The sequence below is a fragment of the Mya arenaria genome, chromosome 13 (assembly GCF_026914265.1).
Source record: "Mya arenaria isolate MELC-2E11 chromosome 13, ASM2691426v1".
Lineage (NCBI taxonomy): Eukaryota > Metazoa > Mollusca > Bivalvia > Myida > Myidae > Mya > Mya arenaria.
Genome location: NC_069134.1, coordinates 41670554 through 41694981, shown reverse-complemented (window position 1 = coordinate 41694981; position 24428 = coordinate 41670554). Strand labels below are relative to the sequence as shown.

Below are 24428 nucleotides of genomic sequence, written 5' to 3'. Positions count from 1 at the left end.
TCCTTTACTCACCTGCATTTAATGAAATACAAAACGCATAAGTAGTTCAATGGTTAAGGAAACAGAAATAAAGAAGACAATCATTCTGATAAAGTTTGATTAAGATCAGGAAAACAGCGTAGCCTATAAAATGTTTATTTCTTCCATCCGAAAAATTCAACTAGTTTGGCCATTATATTTTTCTTTTTTTTTATATTGCACAGATAAAAATGAACTGTTTTTCTCCTAGTATTTGATCACTTGACCTAGTTTTTTTAATCAATTGTTTAATTTTAAGACTAAAAACATGACGAGGCTCCGGTAAAATATTTTCATTCATAAACCTTTTTCAAAATCAAAATATTGATCCCATCTGGAGTGGCATTCAATGGTCAACGTAAATTAATATTATGGTCATATATTACATAGAAAGGCAATAACAGCTAGGCCCTAAATAAAGCTTTATACTAACCTCAATTCAACGCAAGTCTACATGATTTACGCAAGCCATTTTCAGTAAAGCAACCATGTTCTTACTGTTTGGCCTGGTATTAAGCACGGACGTGTACCAATAAAATTTAAAAAAAAAAACCACACCGCGATATTAACCTCGTGACTGGTTCCTTAAGAGCGTATGCCGGGTCCGGCCGCGACAAGCCGGTGTGAATGTCATAACTTGTAAATACAAGAATTGTATGAAATATAAACAGATCAGATATGTAAAAATATACGAACAAAAGTGGATTATTTGTTTATTTTATGCATCATAGAACACGAACACATTATATTTATATATTTCTCAGACCAAGAGATCACCTATGAACCGAATTGCTCAATTCGGATAGCCCGACTGGCCAAAATTGCACTTCAAATAACATATAAATGTGCTGTAGACCTGGCACAATCAGAAAAGCGAGGAAATTGTTATGATTGTTTTTCATACATATATTCCTTAGTCCTGTAGCGTATTACTGACTGACATGTTTTGAAATAATACTGTTATGACCAGACAAACACTGTGGCTAAGATCTATGAGATGGGGTGCGCACTTTGGTTGGTAAACACATCATGATTGCTAGTGTTTGTCCTTGTAACCCAACGTTACTCACAATTAATCTTGACCAAGAACCTTTAAGGAAAGAATTGTTGACCATTGAGATGAACATATGATAGAAATTACATTGTTAAAAAAATGACGAAGCGTCTTTTTACTAGATATGACCAATAATCGAACGCGACGTACATTACCTATACACTCGCATTCTAATTAAGTTTCATGGTCATTGGATAACAAATATGTTATCCAATGTTTTATTTGGTAATTTTCTTATATTTCACTTTCTGATCTACTTCTTGTCCATCTTGATTTATTATAGAAGTGTACCTACCTTTATTAAACACAAACATTATGGTTAAGATCTATGAAGATTGAGTAGAAGGTTTGGCTTAATAAATTGTGAACAACCAAAATGTCTGCGGCGCAAACAACAACGACTGAACTCATTTATAGCTCACATTGACATGTTTTTTTGGCCAGGCCAGGAAATGGTGATCTTGAAAGTAAATCTACGAGTGTTCCACAGTCATCATGGAAAGGTTGCAATACAATCGAGAAAGCTTATTTCATAGACACGGAACGGTATGTATTCCAACGGATCATGTTATCCAACAACTGTACATTCTTTATCGGAGATCTAGAGCTTTTGCCCTATACGGACTAATATACTACATTCTTAATTTAGTCTTGGAGTACCAGCTGGTCGTGACAACTGACCACAGCTGCTACGAGTTAGGCCTGTCCTCCACTGACCAAGTCCACACCGATTCCGGTGTTCGATCGCTTGAGGTAGACTATGTGTGGCGGCTCACATCTGGACAATAAGGATCATTTACTATGACCTATTGACAATATGACTTGACAATGCGACCTAGTGACAATATGTCTGAGTGATCCTTGAAAAGATAGTATCAGTACAATGGGGAGCGCCTTCCATTCCTGTCAACCAACAACGTCAATCGACAGAGACTGCTCTATTCATACTGTGTATGATTCTTTTGCTTTCGAATGATTGCTCCTACAGAATGACAACGTCGCGATTTGGTTCAAGATTCGTTTAAGTTAAAGTGACTTCCATGCGATCTTATCTATTGTTTTACCCGTGGAAAAGTCGAAAACAAAATCAACTTCAGCAGTACACACAAATTATGATTTAGAAGTTTTGAATACTTCATAAGTAAGGTTTAAAAGTTGAAAGGTTAGTTAATTTATCTAGTATTTAATGATACATGTTAATTGTCCGTGTCTGACGTGTAATTCCCATATCCATTATAATGTTCAATGAGTGCTTTGCAGAGAAATTAATAACTTGTTTGACTTTTGATTGAATATTATTATATTATGAAATATTATGCATTAATTTTGAATAAGATACTGTTAGAATAATGCATTGCAGTGTGCTGTTTCATTTCATCTTTGTTTGTATACCATGCACTTTTAAGGCGGTAACTACACTATTAAGCCATTCTCGTCATCATGATGGAAAAAAACACATACATCCAAAATGCTTGGAGGTGACAATTATCCCGGTAAACAATAGTACATGCGTTCTTTCGGAAAAAATCAGCTTCCGTATCAATATTCAAGATCAAACACAGTATCTAGACATTCTGATTTGTATTTGTGCTAGAGCATCACAGCATCTTACCAATAATGGTACAATATATCTCCTGTCGTTAGACTATGCATTGGTCCTCAATATCATAACTCAGGAACTTCAAAACCCCTGAAGGGACTGTAATGCGGAGGACAAGTGTTAAGAAAACGAGAAAGAATAAATAGTAATTAGGTTTGGCTGGTCTACTCGCTGAATGAAATTACCCTTTTCTCATAACTCAGCTAGGTTGGTAAAGATAATAGAATTCCAATTGGTTTTTAAATGTTACATGAACAGAGAATATATCGCTCAAAAATGCCACTTAGAAACACAGTTGCCAGATATATTAAAAACAAGTTTTGAGAGTGTTCTTACCATTATATATTTAAATATTAAAGATGCACTCTTACCTCCAAATGAGATTTACCACCATTATCACAATTGTTTTAATATACCAAAAAAGGATAAATGAATGTCGAAAACAATGGTTTCAATGAAGGAGTTTCATTTAAAGAAAGGTGCAGAAAACACGATATTTCTACTTAATGAACCGATAGAAGATCACTGTAAATCTCTTAGCACTCACCAATCATTTAATATTTTTGCGTTTTCAGCTAAAAATTATTCGGTTACAATCTTATCATCAGTAATTCATATTTTCCATAAACGCATGATTGAGTAAGTAGTTAAAGGTTTAACTTTCAAACTTTATGTTTGTTATACATTTGTATGTATTGATTTTGAATAAGAGCGTCAGTTTAAATATGCGTTTTGTAATTTATGAAATACTTAATGCAATTTCATGAACATATAAATTTATTTTGATTATTATGTTAAAAACAAAAACGCTACAATTTCGGGAATCGAGTATGAACAAAGAACATCGTCCAGATATTTCGATAATCACTTCGAATTGTAAAACATTTAGGAACAATAAAAACATCGCGATACAAGCTAATATTGACTGCAGAATACTTGAACAGTTTTTAGGACGTTACTTTTCAAATTGACAAAAAATATTAATACGTCGGGAAGCAGAATTTCACTGCCGAAATGTACTCTTCTTAATTTAATTGTCCGGTTAGCAATGTAAACGATTTTGATCAAATGGTTAGAAACACAACGACGTCTGATGATGACATGAGGATAAAAAATGAATGTACACGCGAGCAAGAATTAAGCCGTTGTGCCACATCACCGCCATAGACATATCTTCTTCTTTGCACGCAACATATTTAGATATATTTCCAAGACATAAATCACAATTTTGGCTACGAAACATTTAAGTATTTTATTAATCCAACCAAACATGACTTTAACCGTTGAAACGTGCACACAAAATTATTTCCTTATGTAAATTAACCATGTTTAAATACAAATACTGTCAGCATAAAGTCTCAAGACTTATATAAAAACAACAACATATAAATAAATGCCCAATAAAACAGAAATAAATAACATAACAGACGATCCATAGGAAGAATAACATATAACTTATGGATTTGAACATGCACAAGTCCTTGAGACCCTGATAAAAAAACAATTTAATATGACAAAAATATTAAGACGTCGGGAAGCAGAAGTTCACTGCTAAAATGTACTCTTCTTAATTTAATTGTCTGCGTAAATCTTCAGCCTTCAGATCTTTAATTTTGCCACAAAAATAGAATGATAACGACTACTGTACTTGTACCAAATGATGTATCATTGATTGTATCAAATGACTGTTGTATCGACAGCAAAAATACCAAATTAAATCGTAATATATACTTCAGCACTTATTTTCTTCTTTATTTTTTTAATAATCATTAAGTGGGGCATATCAAGCATTTAAAGGGGTTTTGATTTTCTTCTTTATTTTTTATTTTTGAATAATCATTAAGTGGGGCATATCAAGCATTTAAAGGGGTTTTACACAAACGTCAGTCATCCTGCTCGGCACTGATATTAAAGGTCATACAGCGTTATCTTAATTCTTATCATAGAATAGTTAACATAATATATACAAAGTACATAAACCTGTTTTGAACTTAATTTCAGGCCAAACGGTACGAAAATGCTTGCGCCTTGAAAAATATACGTAACGTATGGTGTACTTGGATTTGGAAATGCAATTACTGGATCACATGCAATGTTTAACTCACTGTATAACCAGAAACAAGAAGTCATTGGTCGCTTGCCTGTTAAAAAAAAGAATCATTGTTCTTAAATCATGATCGGCAGCGTTTGGGGTGATACTTTTACCGAAAGGACTTTAAAATATGTCGTGTTGAACATTAACGTTTGTTAGAGATAAGAGCCCTGGCACTAAACACGTTGATGTGCAAACATTTGGACTGTTAGCAAAATAAAATGTCACAACTTAAACTAAATATAGACACGAATACTAAAGAGCAGTTATCTTAACTTTGAAATTGTTGCGATCGGTCGCATTTGATAAACGCTTAGAGCTTGTTATCCTTTCAGAACAAAGTTGTTCGTAGATCTATATTTCAGCCATGATTCGAATTGTAGTACTTTGTGTGATAGCTGTTTGTTACGCTGGCGTAAGTTGTTATATATTTGCATTATTTGGGGTTTCAGTCAAAAACGTGTGATTGATGTACACGCGAACTCATTACAGGTCATTACATTACCTACTAGTTGGTAGTTGGTTATTCGACTGTTCGTCTACCAGCTAGTTGCCAGATGGGGATTCGAATAATCAACTACATAGTAGTTAGATGTTGAATTTTCATGTTGACTATTTCCAGTTGTTTATTTGCAATTATCCAACTAGTTGGGAATTCATATTGTTTTCTTGTTATATTGTTTTATGCATGGACACTAGATGCATTTTTGTGGAAAAAGCTGTTTTATTTTAGTATTTCTTTCTACATTCGCAAGTTGGGTATTCGATTCAATTAAATTGTTAGTATGTTATTCGCGAATATCCAATTACTTACTTGTTCGGTAGTTGGTGATTCCGATTATCATATTATCATATGTTCTCTAGTCAAGAGGTGTAAATGTAATTCAATAGAACGCCTTTTCGTCTGTTTACCCTTGTACACATTGTTGTCTTTGATACAAACACTGTTTTATTTCGCTATTTTCCTGCATCGCCATGAAGTTCTTCGAGCATTGTTAGTTGGTTCTTCGAGATTATCGAACCAGTTTGGGATTAGGTTTTTGCCTTGTTCGGTGGTAAAAAAAGTACACATGTGAAGGAAAAACTCGCAAAATATATTTTTATACATGCAAAACTATGATCTTCGTTACAATCACTGTTTTATTTGAGTAGTTTTCTACATTCGCCTGCTGGTTATTCGAAATTGCCAGTTGGTTATTCGCGAATATCCAACTACCAACCAGTCGGGACATTTTGCGTGTAATTCTTCACATTTGTATCTTTCAACCATAACCATAAAAAAGACCAAGTTAGAAGTTGGATATGCGCAAATAACCAACTGGAATTGGTCGAAACCCTAATAAATATTAACATCAACATTGAAATTCTATGGAGTTGATTAATCGAATCTCAAACTAGCAACTAGCAGATAGTTGAATATTTGAATAACCAACTACCAACTATCAACTACCTCACAACTTTACTTTTGCTAGTTGGTACACTAAGTCGGTATGAGAAAGACATAACACACATTGGCTAAAAAAACATTTTTGCATCCTATGTATAAGAGTAAGCACAAGGGCTACCTTCACGGTGTAGCTTTTATATGAATTTCAGTTTTATAGTAAAGATGAATTATACGCCATTTCCCCCATGATAAAAATAACGTATTAACGTAAAGCCTGATAGTAATTTTAAAAAATCCTCCTTACTCTACCTGTTTTTGGACAAGATGTAACCTTAAACACACAATTTTGCTTTGGCACTATTGTTCAATTTTGTCCCGTGAGCTGTAACCTTTTGGACATGTCCACCGTTACATTCCTTAAAAGATAAAGTGAGTTTAGAGTTACTTTTTTAGAGCGAGTACCACTAAATGAGATAGTTACGTATTAAATTACTGAACGCAGTAGTTGCTTATGAAGGACATATAGTGCAATAGGTAACGTGTATGGCTGAAATGCGAAAAAAAAGTTGCGAGTTAAAATTCGTTGAGGCTTATACTTTTTATTGTTGTTTTTTTCGTTTTTTCCTCCGCTTTTCACGATTTCAAGTAAGTTCATAACAAATGGTTTCTTTAAATTCAAAAACATATTCTTTCTTCTTTTTTAATTTCTATTTATTTGTCCACTCATCTATAATAAACCATAGAAATATAGCTTTCATAGAAAATAAAAATGATATATTTTAATCTAGATCTACTTATATACATATTAAAAAAACAAACACTTAAACTTCAATCGCAGTATCATAGCACTAATGATTTGAACTACAAATAAATGGTCTCAGTATACTTTATGAAAACGAACTAGAAATTTCCCAGACTTTCAAAAGCATTTTGTGTACATGAATGTATTGATATTCGGACATAAAAAGATAGAGAAAAAACACTTTGGAATGGCCCGAATATCTATGAACACAAAAGTACATTCACGGTTCAGTGCGTGAAATCGGAGTATATGGGTTACATAATTTTGTCTTTTTACAGGCAACAACAACAACGCAAATTCCCAAGACGACCCACCCCCACGTGACGCACGAGCCCTCCGAACACGAGAACTTCAAGTTTTTCTATGAACCACACACGGTCAGCAAAACCACCAAAACTTAAACATTGAACGTGTTTGTATAGCAAGAATTTCCTAATTCCTAGATCGATTTGCTTACAGAAAAAACTAGTGTAAAGCAATTTGGATAACATACCTATTATAACAAAAATATCAACTAGACAAACATTCTGACCAAGTTTGATGAAAATAGGTACAATACTCGTTGCGTGGATGGTTAAATCGTTTTTTCACTAAAATGTGTCCTTGCGACCTACTGTTTGACCCAAGTGTATGAAAAGATACCTCCACTAAATGGTTCATCCGTTGTTAGTAAGCGATCTATTGAAGAGCTTACTAACATATATGTATTTCATGGACGAGTTGAGTATTATATGATGACCAGTGTCGGATTCTTTTATCAAATGCCTTTTTCCGGCGAGGCATTTTTAAAACAAAATACAATGGAACCCGCTCATACATTCGCAAAACCCCTCGACTTTTAGAGTTTGCATCGACTCTAGAAACCCCCTCAAAAAATAATATTTAAATACGAAATTTGTCATGGTATGCATTAACGTCTATGGCAGGACTTGATGTAACAAAATGTACCTACCCTGCCTATGATATTTAAGACCGTTTGCCAGAAGTCAGATATTGTTTTGGCCTAATAAATAACGACACAGACATACCTGTTTCACCTGCGCTGCAATTTCCCGCGCTACATGCATTGCAGAAATTTAGTACCCGGAAGAATGTATGCGATCATTTTAATTCCGTTTACAAAAAGCATCAGAATGTGATGATAACCAGAAAAAAACACAACATAATCACCATACTTTTACGAAATCTTATCTCTTTTAAATGCTGACATCACACACGTTAGAAGTCATAATTTTATGATACGTTCAACACGTCATTTCCTGTTTAACTACAAGTAGTGATGAAGGTTTTAAGAATGGTTTTAAATGTAAATACTCATATGAAATAGTATACAATTGGTACAATATATATGGTAAATAAACTTTGAAAATGACATCATAGGATGTCATCATTTTGTCCACTTATGCAAGAAAAAGACGGAGATGATTTTGTCCGTTGAGTTGTCCGGTTGTCTGGTTCCCGACAGACTTATGTAACCTATTCAAACTTCAAGAAAAATGACAAACTTGAAAAACTAATGAAAATTAGCCCCATAAACAATCTTGACCTGGATAACCTAAATATTTACATACTGATAAGATGTCTGACGTTATATTTGGACGTCTTTTTATACTAGTATTCGACATTTTGTCCTGCGTTTTGTCCAAAACTACTAATTATCGAAGATTGCCGAGGTTTATCGAACAGAAACATTGCGAATAAAATCACAAGAAGATTGGGAAAAATATATGGCTCCAAGAGTGTTTACAACAAAAAATGTTACTAAGACAGCATTCAACGTCCAACACATACATAGCTCACCTTGAGCCATTTTTTTCCAAAATATGTTCATACTTGAAAGTAGATATACGGGACGTTGGCAGTGTTGTACAACCATATTATTGAACAGTTGCAATAATTTTAACCTAGACAGCTAATTTTATTAGTCGGATTATGCTAGTGCCTTCAATGGATCTGTCTTTAGAATGCATGTCGATAAACATCCACGTATTCCGTAACGGATATAGTGCGACTTCGGCCATTCCCCTGATGTATATGGATGGCTCACAATGTCAGAATTCTTCACTTTTAACTAAATCGCATAGTAATTTAAATTTAGCAGTTGAGCCTAAGGAATCTTAATCTAAGGTATCTTAACGTATTACTTCACTTGGATTTAATTAAAACTTTGTAAAAATAGTACGTCAAAACTCTACAATTAATTATTATTATTATTATTATTATTATTATTATTATTATTATTATTATTACGAACTACTTGTACAAGTGCACTGGGGTTCGTCGAATGGCAGAGATGGCCGTGGTGTACTGAATGTGCCAGAAAACGATTGTGTATATATTTTCATTCTTAATCGTGTCTGCTTTTTAGCACCAGCTGGTTGTATTATCTGGCCCAGATTGCTACGTGTTTCCCTTGTCTGACACCGAAAGAACATCCGTCCATACTGATACAGGTTTTCGAGCTCTTGAGGTAAGAGGCTATGATGTGTGGGGCAATAAAAAGGCGCGGTCCCGATTTTTTTTCAAAGTGTAGTTCTTTATAATAATCAACACAAAAGTCGCCCGAAGAATGATGGTAGAGTTTTTTTTTACTTTCTCGACCTTTAGTATGATTGGATATAGCGATTCTTGAATATAGAGTACCAATGTAACCGCGCGTTGGCAGTGTTGCACCTACCATTGCTGTCAAACAAAAGGCTCATTCAATCTGAGACTGCTAGTCCCATACATTAAATGCAGTTTGTTGCTCTAAAAGACCTCTCTTGTAAAGAAAGACAAACGCCGAAACATAGTTTATGGAAAGTTTACCAGAAGGCTATCGGGGAAAAAAGTTCAGTTGTTTGAAACATTTTCTTCAAAAATTGAGCATGTTTAAAACCATTTTTGTTAACGATATAAAGTCATAAAGTTACGCTCTATTGTTTTTTACCAGTAATTAACCAATACATTACGTACAATCCCAACCAACACAACAGTGCCATTCATTGCTTTGAATGTCAACCACAAGTTAAAATGGCAACTCATTCTCAGCAGCTGTGTACAAAATTGTTTGCCACTGCTGTTTTATACATATATTTTCTCTACCAGCTGAAGTCACTGGCCCTGCTCAACACTGGAACAAAGACGCCAACAACCAAGGATCAGCTGGATAACCGTGTCGCGCGTGTGTGTGGAAACCATGCCACATCCATCTACATGGTCTCTTAACGAAACTCGATGAAACTGTATGAATTCGTTTAAATAAAAATATATTTTGAAATGCTTTTTTTCAAAATTGTTTTACAAACTTGAAAACACACTAATAAGTTGACACCATTCAACTCAAACATCAACATCATTGTTAGGAACTCTGCTTTCAGGCCCCATGATCTCACTGTAAGCAGCATTTCGAACTCCTCGGCCATTTTTTTTTACCGAAAACAACTTCGGATGTATTTGGACGGTTGACATACTCAAAAAGCGGTACGTTTAAGTCCGCTGCAAGTAGATCGCGTAGTAATTTTATTTAGCAGTTAAAAGTTATGACTAAGCTCTTGGGATCTTAATTATATTTGCAACAATACACTTCACTGACAATCAATTTAAACTAAGGTCAATAAATACAACTCTAAAACACAACATTAAATAAATGGTATTATTAAAAATACGAACTACTTCAACTGATGTACCGAGGTTGTTTTCGATAAAAATGGCCGAGGAGTTCCGAATGTGTGAGCAGCCGCTACATAAACGTTTGCATCATTCTGTTAAAGTGCGGGTAATTTGTCTTGCAAACCATTCGTATAGTTCGGAACTATCTTATGAATGCATTTTTAAATTTAGCTCTCATAATGGATTTTTTGGTTTATCCACTAACTATTTAAAGACGCTAACCTCATCATTTAGCCATTTCGAAATCTACGTTTTCGACAGCATGGTAAAAAACACTGAAGACTTTTAAAAAAAATGTTGTTGTTTTCGGAAACAACTAGCTTCCAAATATCCTTTCGAGATCAAACACAGAATATAGACTGCCTAGCTAGGACATCACAGCATCTGAATATTGTACTTAACAAGAAAACTAATTGTGCAATATATCTCCCGTCGTTAGCCTATGGATAGGTCCCAACACATAAACCAGGAAAAAAAACACGGCGAAATAGGCACTTGCTTTTATGTTGACATTCGATGAAAACTTAATTCCTGAAGGCACGGTTATGGAGATGAGAACACGAAGAAAAGAAAAATAGTAATTAAATTTGGCTGGTTTAACCGAAGAAAATAAGCTTTTCTCATATCTCAGCTGGTTTGGTAAAGTTATTAGAAATTTAATTGGCTTATAAATGTTAGATGAACTGAACATATTTCCCTCGATTAATGCCAGTCAGAAACACAATTGCCAGAATCACCACGACTACAAGAACATATTTGGGATATTAAGAAGGTATGCAGTTATATAAAAGTATTTTGTGATTCCTAATTTTAATACTTGCGGTTTCAAGAACATGTAAATTAATATATTTAGATTATTATGTTTAAAATTGTTTTAACGTTCTTTTGCTTTGCCATTCAGAAATGCATCTTGGGGCATTTTCGGACATCGATTATGAAAACAGAACAGAATTTCCAATTCCAGTACAATCTTTATCATCGGTAGCAACAACGACATTAACAACAACAAATGAAGTAAATGAACTTGAATTAGATACAACATATTATGTTGGAAACTGTTCGGATGATACTAAGGAAACAAGAGAACATGTGGACATGGAAGCGTTCTTTTATATAGTCGTGGTGATCACTTTCTACGCCACCAGCATAATTCTACTCTTGATCAAGTATGCAGGGAACGACCACGAAGAAACCAACCTCAAATACCAGTATTCTGAGTTTGTAAAGCGAGATAAGTTCCAGACACCGCGATACAAAAACATGTTGGCGCTACAGAAAACCAAGACAGTGCTCCAGAATCTGCAACGAAGTGTTTTGGACGTCAGCACATGTCCGGTCATCATTGTTAGCGACTTTGACCAGCAAGCAAGAAATACAACGACCCTTAATGGTAAAAGCATGAGCATCGGAGACTGTGATAGCGAGGTAGAATATAGCAGTTGTAGAACGTCAATGTCTTTGAAAAGCATTTGCAATTCGGCTGTGTATGTTGACCTGTCAGAATATAATTATTTTCATGCTTTGGACATAGGAATGGAAAGAAGTCAGCCGTGTGACTCGGATTTGCTTACATGTTTTTATATTGGTAATGGTCGGCAAAGGAGCTCAAGTTTTTAAATGTTTAAAATTACACGTATGTTCTATTGCATTAACAAGGGAAATGACATATACCGTCTACAAAAGGTACCCACATTTTTAACATGAAATGCTGGAGTCTTTTTATCATACTAGCTTAAGTTTTTTAACACTTGGATAGTATGCTTGTTTGGTTTTATAGACATATATCAAGTTTCATTATACCATTATCAAGACACAGTGATACAATGTATGTTGAACATATAGAAGAAAACATAAGAGCTCCATAAAGTGGAAAAAAGTGATATGGATGTTACTGCATGTCGAGTCATCATGAACGACTTTGATCAGCAAGCAAGAAAATCAACGACCCTTGAATGATAAAGCAGAGCATTGGCGATTGTGAAGGCGAGCTACAGTCACGTCCATGTCTTTGAAATTGTAACAGTCTATATGATTTGATGCTTTGTACATAGAACTGACAAGAAAGTATTCATATAGCTCAGATTTGCTAACATGCTTTCATACTAGTAATGGTCCTCAGATGGGCTGACGTTTTTGAAAGGCGTGATTAATATGGAAACTTTAATTTTATTACATCGCCATTTGTGACAATTGTGTATGCCAACAACGTAATCCTGTTCTAGAAAAGTATGCTTGGTACATTGTCACTGACTATGTGCCTTGATACTTTGGATATAGCAGTGACAAAGAGACAACCACGTAGTTCGGATGTTTAAAGATGCTTTCGTAGTGGTAAGGGTAAGCAACGGGCTAAAGTAATTCTACCGTGTTCGCAGTGGCGTTGCCATGTCCAAATAATAAGACTACCGTCTTCCAGACAACATTCCGATAATCACTGCGGATATATTAAAAATCCATATTTAGGAACTACTACAAACAGTTCAAACGCTATTGTATTAACATTTGGATTTGAACATTTGAATCCACTTAAATTTGGATGAGAGTGAATTTGTTCATTTTTTTGCCCACAAATTGTTTGTTTGTTTTATATTTATTTTATATATTATATCATGCCTCACGTATGTCTCATTTGATTATATAAGGATCAACATTGCTTATTACGTCTGAAACAACATTAATATTACAGTTTATATTTAAAGAAAAATCCTATTGCGAATACACACTGTAAGTTTGACATAAGTTACAAGGCTTGCCCCTGTCGTTTCAATTAGTTTATAAAACTATGGGAATTTTTGCTTTTCCAAAGGACAGTCATTTTGAAATCCTATCCCATATAGAACCTGGCTTTGAGTTTTGAGAGAAAGAATAAACAATTAACAAGAACACCCAATAGTATGATATTTTATTTTCCGTTATATCAAACAATAATCTGATGTTAATTTTTCACAAACATGAATTAGACACATAAATCACATTGCTAGCTACGAAACACTACATGCAGATATAATCAATTTATGAATATTCATAATCTAGCCTACCTTGAAAATAAAACGTTGTAAAGCATTTTTATACATAAATAAAAGCCAAATAGATAAAAAAATATCGATAAAATCACTGATGCTTCATAGACGAATTAAATTAAACTCAATCACAAATAGATAAAAAGAAATCACATGCCCCTGAGATCCATTTCAGAAATCCAATTTGAAAAAAGAATGCTTTTTTGGCAGGAAAAATACTTAAAAAACGTTTATATATCACAAGGTTAAAAATGCCAACGAAAACAATACTGATAAAATTGCAAATTTGGAACATTAATGCAAGATGAATTCAATTCACTAATGAAAAGGGAACTTGTTTTGAGTTACAATATATATGCTGTCTTAATTTTATTGTCTGCATATATCCATTAGCACTTAGAACTTTTATTATTTTGCAAAAAATGACAACAAAACATTAAGGTTCTGTAAAAAATATAATAATGGCACTATAATAAATAATAAAAATACCAACTTTTGATGGCAATATATAATTAAGCACTTCGGTATCAGCAGTATTTGTTATAATGCTTCTGTTAAATATTTCCTTTAAATATTAAATCGAGAATGTTTACAAAAATATAATGTATACATATATAACAGTTTTTGTAACAAATATAGACAATACCTTACAAACAGTATGAAAACAAAACAAATCTTTAAATATGTCTATACCATGTATTTAAATCCATTTATTACATGCGTTTTTGGGTTGTGAAACATTTTTAATGGCTTTATAATGTGAAGTAGTTTCCATTTAAGCTATGTTCTACTGCAGGTCTATATCTAAAATTGTCCAAAGATAGGTCCATCATTAGAAGCCATAACGCTGAAAAAAATTACAAACAAGTAGGTTATAAGTTCATACACTACTTGTCATAAATCATAAATTAGCAAAACTAATCGGAAAGACAGAACAGTGATGTGCTTTGCAATTACCAATTTTAGTGTACATGTATACATATTACTTTGACTTCAAGAGTAATCTTCATCTACAGTTAGAATGCAATTTTAAATGAAACATGAAACAAACCAAATTGTGTTTACGAAAAAATGGGTTAAAAGCAGCACAACAGTTAAAATGGGACAACAGGGAGTGAACAAAACACAATTTTGTATGAACAAATCTGCTGGGTAGGGTAAATGCTTAAAATACCTTTTAGAAACATGGACAGTACCATATATTTTTAAAATACCTTTTAGAAACATGGACAGTACCATATATTTACCTATCAGATCTACTACTGCTTGTTGGCATTCTAATAGGAAAATAAGGAAACACTTTATACTTTGTTTATCATTTCAAAAATCATTCTAACGGTTTGAAACAAAAATCTCTGTTCAATTCATTGATAGGTCAGAGTAAGCCATTACTAATGTTCATTGATTGGTCAATCATTTATCCAGTAAGTTATACCAACCAATCAAATTAAAAAAGCAGGAATATAACTAACGTATATCTCAATAATTAAGTGGACGTCATCCAATTGTTGAAATTGTTTATAACGCTATAGTTTCATTTTTTCAAGTTCTATTTTCGAACAACTCAGTTCATATAACATAACAGCATGAGCAGCCTATAAGTTATCTTTTGGCCTGTTTGCACGTATTAATTATTTCATTGGTTGATATTAAAAATTGGATAAATGTTAACCAATCAATAAACCTTTTGGCAAACTTTGACCAAACAATAGAATTTACTCCTTTTTATACAATTATCTGCTGGTCGTAATGTCTCTTGACCAATGTGTTTTCGGAAAACTCTCCATTTAAAACTGGCAGGTCACTTAATTATTTGAAAACCATTTTAACAAAAAAAAAACACCAACCAAAATATGTTCTATTTGAGAGACTCAATCTTAATAATTATGCAGGTTTTTAAAACTGGCATTTTACTGAACTATTTTTTTTTTTTTACATATTTAAACAATACAAAACACAATAAACAATGAAACACCTGAGATATTCTCAACCTAAATAAATATATTCTCAACCTAATTTGGCCTCATTCTAAACGCCAATACATGTACTTTCTCCCCAAAGTATAAAGAAAATATCCAATTTGACATTAACAGAAGAACAAATGAGTTGAAAAAATATTTCAGAAAATAATTGAGGTCCGAAAAAACGTGTTTGTTTTGAAGCTTAATTTTGCTGTTTTTTTCAGACAACAAACATTATTTCAGTCTTTAAGTTCCCTGTCTATTTCTTAAAACATTCTAAATCAGCTTTATATTTGTATGATAAATGGAAATTCACAAAAAAAAAGTCAAAATAGCTTATCTTCCCGAATATGAAATGCCTGACCCTCTTTCTAAATTAATGGAAACAGCTGTAGGGTAACAGGACAAATGGCACATATATCTCTTATGGTTTATCAAGACAACTTACGTCTCTTTCACGACTCTGTGGCAATCTCCCCTGGAACTCTGGATCATCAAATCGCCTTAGAAAAAGAGAAAAAAATCACTAGATAAATATCTGGTTTATTATTTACGACATGGGAGTTATGTAACGTCTCAAATGATGCTATGTCTCCATGTCAAAAAAGCCAAACAAAAGTTGTAGATCATATAAAGGGAGAGTACATATAGAGTTATGGGACTTGTCAAACATGTACCAGTTGTTGAAAGGAACATGTCTACGAAGTGAAACGCTTAAAACGTTTTTCTAGTATTAAGGTCATTTGAAGGTTATTTCAAGCTACCGTTGAGGACTACAGCACCATTGATACCATGACATTTTTTATTACAATACAAACAAGCTAGAAAGTACAATTATTTTTTTCCATTTATATCTACGAGGATTGTCCGGAAATTTTGAGACTGTGTCTATATTTCAAAATGTTTCCAATATAAATCAACAAACAATAAGCAGCTGTGTATATAGACTATATACGAGTTTCCTTTTAAAAAATTAAATGATATATTCTCATAATAAGGAAGAAAATGGTTGTCAAGACAACCCATCTAGCGCTTCACGGAGCACTTTGAATTTTACTCTTTCTGAAAATTGTTCACAGTTCATATATACTACTCCTTCTTACGAATAGATGCCAAAACGTCACGTCAAGAAATATGACGAAAGTATGACGTCAGCTGCATCACCCCGCAATTAATTAAAGCCATCTAACTGTATACAAGTTTGTAACGATCAATGGAAGTAGAGAGGTATTTCGAAGATGTACGAAAAAAACTGCAACGTTGACGTCACGCACAGAGCAGCGTGCTATGATCAAACACGGTGTTCGCAGCGGGATAGCTCTACAAATACTTATACGTTTCTAACACGGGATAAATCAAAGCGAAAATGTTTAAGGGCTTTGGTATTTTGCTGGTATGGACGGTTTTAGTGACGGGAATGAAAATGTGTGCGATTTAAAGCGGCAGACCGTCAGTCGTGAATGAAAGTGGCGTAAATTCAGTGCGGGACAGGTTACAAGACCGGCGGAGGACAGTGAGGGAAATTGGTGACTCTGTTCAGTTAAAAAGGACAGTTGTTCATAATATCATGGATGAGTGGTACGGAAAGATATTTAAGTTATGAGTTGAACGCCACCGTAAGTGTATACTTGCAAAAAGAGGGTATTTTGAAAAAAATGATGTGACACAATGAGACAAGGAAGTGCTCCGTGACTTGTGACCTGTACTTTTTGTAATGTTTGCTGTGTACGTTTACTTCGTAGTATATTGTTGAAACTTTCTGGATTTGTTTATATTAGATAAAATTGTCAGCTGCTAAAATTTAAAATGCATCCTATGAGCTGTATGTTTTTTTTATGAACGCAGTCTCAAAACTTTCCGGACATCCCTCGTAGTAAAATATATCTACCAACAAATGTTATTTTTCAAAACAATTCCCAATAATCAAACAGTTCACGCCTACCTTCTGCTTGCCTCTTCCCGACGTTTCTCTTCCAACATTCTGGAGTACTGGTCCGCCCCGCCAGGACCAGGATTCCTCTGAGGGGAACGTCCACGGTCAACGTTCTGCAACCATGTGGGGGCATGGTTTTAAATTCAATTATACAATGATTATTTGAGTGTTAAGGGACAAGTTATTAGTACATATGTTGTTAGACTATCACTACCATTTTCATGCACCACCACTGTTAGAAAAGTAGTAAATAAATAACTTGGAACTTAAAGGTAAATTTAAATAGGTATGAAAAATGCTATTTTCTGGAATAGCTTTAAGAACTACAATAATAATAGTAAATTTAATGCAGTAGTGGAAATAAGCATTCAATTTCAGCATTATATAAGAGTGTTGTTGTTTTTGGACTACAAAGAAAAAAAGCACACACCAATATAGGCTCATGCATTTTATTTTTTATTTTAATGCATAATTTTGTTTAACTCATTTAACATTAAACCAAAACAACATGATTTGTGTACAGATAAAAAGACATTAGTCTTTATAAATGTTCTTTTATTCAAATAATATAAAAATGGCCACAAACGCCCAATATTAAAAAAGCGCCAAACTATCGGTAATATTTTTAATCTGCACTTAATATGCTTTCTTGGTTTTGATCAATGGAGTCAAATGTGTTTAACATTATAAAGCATTGAAAGTAAAAGAAAATGGCACCCACCGTTAGTGTGCCCCTATAAAACAATTAATAATCTTAACAGTATACAGGAAGAACAGCAAAAACAGAGGACAAACGACAGAAAAATGAGAACAAAAACGATGCAAAACAACTACTGTTAGTTTCTGTGTTATTTGCCGCAACTGTCACATGATTCAACCACGTGACTTACGTTGGGTAATGTTTCCTTAACCCAGTTTGGTCTGCCATGAGGTCGTTCTTTCCCGTATTGCTGCAACAAATACACAACCCTACGTCTAGCAAGCTATCATAAGAGGGAGAGGCACAAAGTAAAAATGTATACGACACGAACTGATGAAAGTGATGTTAGTTGAAATACTAATTGCAGTTTCTATACTTGTTCATGAATTTGCATTCAAAAGAAGTCACAAAGTAAATTGCTGAATATCTTGAAACCTTGTCCATAACGTATTATACAGGAACTAGTATACGACATGTGATTAAGTTGAACATGAGGTGACCTCTTGGTATTTATTATCCTTATTTTTAAGACAAAAAATATCGCAATAATAGTATGATTTTCGAAACATATATTGGTACATTATACATATATACAGGACTGAGAGCGTGAAGCACTAAAATGCCAAAAAAGAAAATGCAGGGCGAGAAAGGTAGAAAACAAATGTTAAATAATCAGTTACATGTATTAAACCGACATAGTATATACATTTACAGTAACACTATAAAGTACCCCTATAATTCTACAAAAACAAACAACCTTCTATATTTCTGCCTGGCACTCCACCTACTAAAATATCACTTCCCATTTCCCCACCCAGCAGGCCAGGCTGCTCATAATTGCACCTTCTTTGACCCTACTGTTCATTACCCCTCCCACCTGGTCTAGCCACCCATTTTTGCAACACTCATTACTGCACACACTCCTACAACACTGTCCATTGCCCCACCCACCTGTTAAAGCTGCTCAATACCCCATCCACTTTTAAAACACTGTTGAAGTTATTATAACACAGTCCACCTGGCCAAACTGCTCATTATACCAACTACTTCTACAACACAGTACATTACTGAACCCACATGGTCATGTCACTTTTTACCCAACCAACTTCTTTTACAGTGTCAGTTACCCCACCCACCGGGTCAAGTTGATCATTACCCTTACCACATCTACTACACTGTCCAATACCAAACCCACCTGGTCAAGCCGTTCATTGTACTCATGTTTTCTCTGCTGGTTTAGCCCATCTTTGTCGGGGCCACGCTGTCCAAGTCCCTGGAACAATCCGCCATTGTAAGGGCCCTGGGCTGTGTCTACAAAATCATGGCGACGACCGGGACTCTGCGACTTATGCTGAAAGATGAAAGTGAATGGTCGATGTAAATAATTTGGGAAATGGATGTTTGAAATGGAGTATATGAGATGACGAGAAGATTTTAATTTGTTTTAACTAACAAAAGTTTCTAGCTTTGTCTGCAGCATTAGATGAAATAAAAACTAAAATCATTAAAAAAATATTAATACTTTTATTGTAACAATATGTAAATGGTTAAAAGCAAAAATTGTTTTTCTTTTCTTTAAATCTTTGCTATAAAAACAACTTTTTTATTTTTTATTTCAAAGAAATAAAACCGGTAGTTTATATTTATTGTTACTAAAAACTATAATAATATGTACAGTTTATATGATTTCTAATCAATAACGATGGTAAGAAGTAAAGAGAATACAAGTAATACAAAATAAATCAGAAATGGTATAACTAATTGTAAGTCTTAGCAAATAATGAACACCACAATTTAAACGCTAAGGAATAGAAATACAACAAATACAAAGAATTATAAAAGCAGCTGTAGGGAATGAGTATTGTGGTGATTATGAAATGTCAATAGTATATATACAGTATAATGCTTATTGTTGTCGTCATGAAATTTTCTAAAATAAGCAAAGCTACATTTGCACCAAAATGTTAGATTTTACCTCACACTCATTACCAAAAGAGTCAATAAGCGAAGCAGAGAAGCGCAATAACCAGCCAAAAATGTCGGAGACACATCTTCATGAATTAAGGTGAATATAAGAACAATAAAAACTACGGGTTTATAATGACTGTACCCTCAACGGAAGCTAATCTACCATGAGTGGAACACCCAAACTTCATAAATATTTGTCTTTGAGTACAAGTCCAACTACGTTCTATAGAATATGACATGAAGGTGATAAAAACATATACAATCAGCATGCAATGGGTCTGAAAAGTTAATCGCTGTCAGCTAAACATGCAGGCGACATGCATTCTCTCCGGATAACACAAGGCTACGTGTTAGACGCTACGTCCAACTACCTGCTGCTGGTATTGTTCATAATCGCGTTGCCGCTCAGAACGAAGATCAACCTTCCTCTGCTCGACATCCCTACCCATATGAGCTACTATAGGACGCTCAGCAGCTGCCACGGTGGGAAAAACAAAGTGGTCGTGCGGGTCGCGTAGCTGAGTGCGTCTCTAGAAATACAAGGTGTTAATGGTGCAAGGAGGGGCAACATTTGTGCTGAAGGTGCAAGTGCGCAAAAGGGTGCGTGTTTAAAAATACATGTACATTTCATTCAATCAGTCCGATGACTAGCACCGTATACGTATACATACTAATAACTTAATCTTTGTTATCATAACACACATTTCAATACAAATATTCTCAATTCAGTTTTCACAACACAAAATTTTTTCAATAACAATCAATGTCAGTGTTTCCAACGCATGCATAACATTAACACGGCATATCAAATTTGCAATAAATCCACCTTAAAACAAACATGTTCACAGATTAACAGATGAAGAAATATCATCATACCGCTGAAACAAAATTATTATCATTAGTTATACACTAACACACATAAATTTGGTTTACCAAAACTCAGCATATTTTTTTTAAAACCCACTCTATCACAGCCATGCAAACTACCTGTTCTGAATACAACTTAAAATCCTTATTACGCTCGTTTCTGAACCGAATCTTTTCGTCATCGTATTTGCCCATATACGAGACGAGCGGAATTTCAGCCCAAGCCTCGTGTGGCATGAGGTTCTCGTGCACGCCGCTACGCGTTGTCAGTGGATGCTGCATAATTACATATTAAACTATGTTAATAAGCAAAGCGTACCTAAGCTCACAACAATAAAGAAAAAAAAAACAATGTCCATTTATTTTAGCGAAACATAAATGCAATACATTTCCATTTATAGTTGGTAAATAACTAAACAACAGTAAAACACTATATGTTACTACATACTTTATCTATTTATCACTAAAAGCAGAAAATATAACACACAAAAAAAAACAATCTATAAAAAATAAAGCACACAGTTTTTATAATTTATTCAAGCATAAACTATATTTCTAACATCATTAGAAGTCACACCATAACAGTCACATTTCCATAAAACAAAGTCATTATTAACATTCAGCATGCATCGCTAAAATGAAAAGTTAATCCATGCAAGTTGAGTATTTCTTATTTTCATTCTCATGCACTTTCTCCACACGAGGATACCTCTTTGCTGTAGTGGAGTAAATCCTCATGTCTCTCCTCCCGAAATTTCTCCCGCTCGTCATCGTACTTTCCCATGTGGGAAACTAAGGGAGTCTCATATGATGCCTCGTTAGGCATGAGGTTTTCACGAACAGTGCTTCGGGCCGTGTATATAGGCTGCATTGTGTTATAATAGAGTCTTAGACATGTTAAACTATTTTGAACTGAAAAAAAATAATTTTGTCAATAACAAAACACTTCGGATTAATCAATTTTTGTTTAAGTTGATCTGTATTGTGTTTAGGGTCAAATATGTAAATTACATACAAATATTTTTGTCATGAAAAAAAATAAATATGACATGAAATGGAATACAGAAGTCATTTTAATTAATTATAGACCATTTCTTGAATGTTTTAACCCTAAATAGTTTTTTTAAATTTTATTTTCATTCTACCTGATCATGTGTAAAGTCAACAAAGTCTTTACGACGTTGGTCCTTCACTTTCTGTCTTATTTCTGTTTCATATTTTCCCAGGGAGTGGATAAGTGGAGACTCGTCTCCCGCAATGCTAGGTTTATCCTGCTCCTGATGATCATGCAACTCTTCCTCTGATCTTGCCTGGCGATACGGTTGTGTTTGTAGAAGCATTAACTGGTTATATTTGTAAAAGCAATAACTCGGACATAAATGATCTTCTGTTTCGGTATATTAGACATGATTTAAAACAGACTAATAAAATGCATATTCAAGTAAGTGTTTCAGCAATAATATTCAAACAGCACACATTCCTAAATACTCTTCATATCTTTGTTTATGAAAATTCACAATCAATCAGTGTATCATAACATGAAAGCTCAAATAAAAATTGTATTTCTGACAACAATTAAAAATACTTTGTTTGGCCTCCTCGACGCACAGTTGGCGAAAAAACAGACCCCCAAAAGAGGTTAAAAGCCTTACGGATCACAGATACTTTCGTACGCCAAGCAACATATTTATTAATTGTAGCCTCATATTTAAATATGGTTAAATGTATGTTAGCTGGTCGTTAAACTTGAGCTCTGGTTTTCAAGACATTGCTGGAGTTGATTAAATGTTCATCAACGTAGTTATTTTTTATTTAATTCTGTGTTGTCAGGTATTAAAACAAACACTCATGTGACAGAAATTCCAATGATGTTAGTCTCTTTCATAACACAGCGATAAAATTTATGTCAGTTAGAGTTTCTTCCCACACTACTATGGCTGTTCTTACCTCAAAAAGTTACAGGAAATCATTATTGTTTTTTTAGATTCTGGGTTACAATTTTTTGTTTTGTCCTCTGATGCATTAATAAAATCATCTAAATGTCCTTTGTCTAAATCTCCAAGGTTAGCAGCTACGGTGTACCTGCTCTAAAGACGTCATCCACTCTTGTTTACGGTCTGCGTTGAGTTTCTGGCGATAGTCCTCATATCTTCCTAAGGCATCAACCATTGGGTTTTGGTTCACATATCTTCCCCTTATCGGTTCTGACATAACTCTTGGCTTGATTTCCGGTAGGAAATGCTTTATTGACAAAACATTTAAGTTTGTTTGCCGATTACAAAATGCACATTTACCAACAAAGCTTTTATGAAAACTAAAATGTGAAACCTTCCACAACCAGAACTGAAGCTACATTTAAAAACAATATTACATTCCCTAACAACTGTAAAGATTACTTATTACCAAATAAATTTTAAAAACTGAAAAAAAAACACACAAAAAATCATGCAATAAAACATGCTGTTAGCACCAAATTCTGAAACAGAAACCAAATACATGCAATTAGTATATAAACCCAATTACTAAACCTGAAAAAATAATGATTTGCAAATGGGTAAGAAAGTGGGGAAAATGGGGTTAAAGAATTAGTTGATAATATGATCCAATGCCTCTATAGTTTAGATTAAGGTCAATCACCATCAGATGTATTCTAGAAAGCATAAACATCCCACTGCCTATATAAAAGGCTACCTATATAAAAGGAGAAAAAGCGTAGGCAGAAAGCTTTGCCAGTAATTAACAGTAAATGTAACTATAAACATTAACTGTGTGACCGTCTATAACATGGCCGCTAGCTTTGCGAAGCCGATGTTACCTCACGCCGCCTTTCTAGAGCATCTTGAAGATCTTTCCGGCGTTCTTCGTCATACAATTCCTTAAGGCCATCATAAGCCCCTCGCGTTATGAACGGTTTCTCGTAATTAGGTGTTGGCCAATCATGATTTGGTGCTGGTTTCATCTAAATGTACACAAGACAATACGAACAGCGATACAACAGCACATATAAACAAACACATGACAAAATACTATATCAACCTATAGTCCAATCAACTACACAAAATTAAATATGAAGCGTTTCTAAGCCATGCAGTGTTAATGTGGAAGCCTACTATACCGGTGATAAGTACGGTGATAGAATCCTTGCTAAATAAATATACAAATTGGACAAAGCTGTAATCTACCTATGGATTTACTCAGCAATGAAATAGAAATGAAATTTACAGACAACACTGAAATCGTACAAGAAATTTGACAAATGATCAAGGACAACACATGAAGAAGAAACGAAAATAACAGTCACCCAGATTCATGCAGATGAAATAATTCCAACCCAAACGCATGCAGTGTTACGTGAACATCAAAGATCAACTCGTC

General features: G+C 34.1%; 2 protein-coding genes across 39 annotated transcripts in view; one reads left to right on the top strand and one right to left on the bottom strand.

Moving 5' to 3' along the window:
• Window positions 1-5055: 5055 nt before the first annotated feature.
• LOC128213022 (uncharacterized) lies at window positions 5056-10212 on the top strand. Its single transcript, XM_052918493.1, has 4 exons — window positions 5056-5179; window positions 7232-7330; window positions 9322-9423; window positions 10041-10212. Exons 1-4 carry the CDS (start codon window positions 5132-5134, stop codon window positions 10158-10160), a joined length of 369 nt encoding a protein of 122 aa, XP_052774453.1. The 5' UTR covers window positions 5056-5131; the 3' UTR covers window positions 10161-10212.
• Window positions 10213-13492: 3280 nt separating this feature from the next.
• The window catches only part of LOC128213611 (trichohyalin-like), a 46375-nt gene continuing 35439 nt past the window's right edge, over window positions 13493-24428 (bottom strand). For 31 of the 38 annotated variants that reach the window (XM_052919518.1, XM_052919522.1, XM_052919524.1 and 28 more), the window contains 12 exons: window positions 23869-24012; window positions 23136-23294; window positions 22199-22363; window positions 21763-21918; window positions 21174-21329; window positions 20558-20716; window positions 19414-19569; window positions 18409-18468; window positions 17528-17631; window positions 16034-16088; window positions 14872-14901; window positions 13493-14471 (listed from right to left, as the gene is read on the bottom strand). In XM_052919518.1, coding sequence (XP_052775478.1) covers window positions 14884-14901; window positions 16034-16088; window positions 17528-17631; window positions 18409-18468; window positions 19414-19569; window positions 20558-20716; window positions 21174-21329; window positions 21763-21918; window positions 22199-22363; window positions 23136-23294; window positions 23869-24012 — 1332 coding nt within the window. In that variant the 3' untranslated portion in view covers window positions 13493-14471; window positions 14872-14883. The remainder of the gene's footprint in view (window positions 14472-14871; window positions 14902-16033; window positions 16089-17527; window positions 17632-18408; window positions 18469-19413; window positions 19570-20557; window positions 20717-21173; window positions 21330-21762; window positions 21919-22198; window positions 22364-23135; window positions 23295-23868; window positions 24013-24428) is intronic. The other 7 variants (XM_052919520.1, XM_052919525.1, XM_052919534.1 and 4 more) reach the window with 7 other exon arrangements.

What these genes read in the sequence shown, in the direction of transcription:
- LOC128213022 (XM_052918493.1), top strand. Translation starts at nt 5,132, where the DNA reads ATGATTCGAATTGTAGTACTTTGTGTGATAGCTGTTTGTTACGCTGGC. An exon ending in TTTTCTATGAACCACACACG is followed by an intron (nt 7,331 to 9,321) that starts GTCAGCAAAACC and finishes TCTGCTTTTTAG; the next exon opens with CACCAGCTGGTTGTATTATC. An exon ending in CAGGTTTTCGAGCTCTTGAG is followed by an intron (nt 9,424 to 10,040) that starts GTAAGAGGCTAT and finishes TTTCTCTACCAG; the next exon opens with CTGAAGTCACTGGCCCTGCT.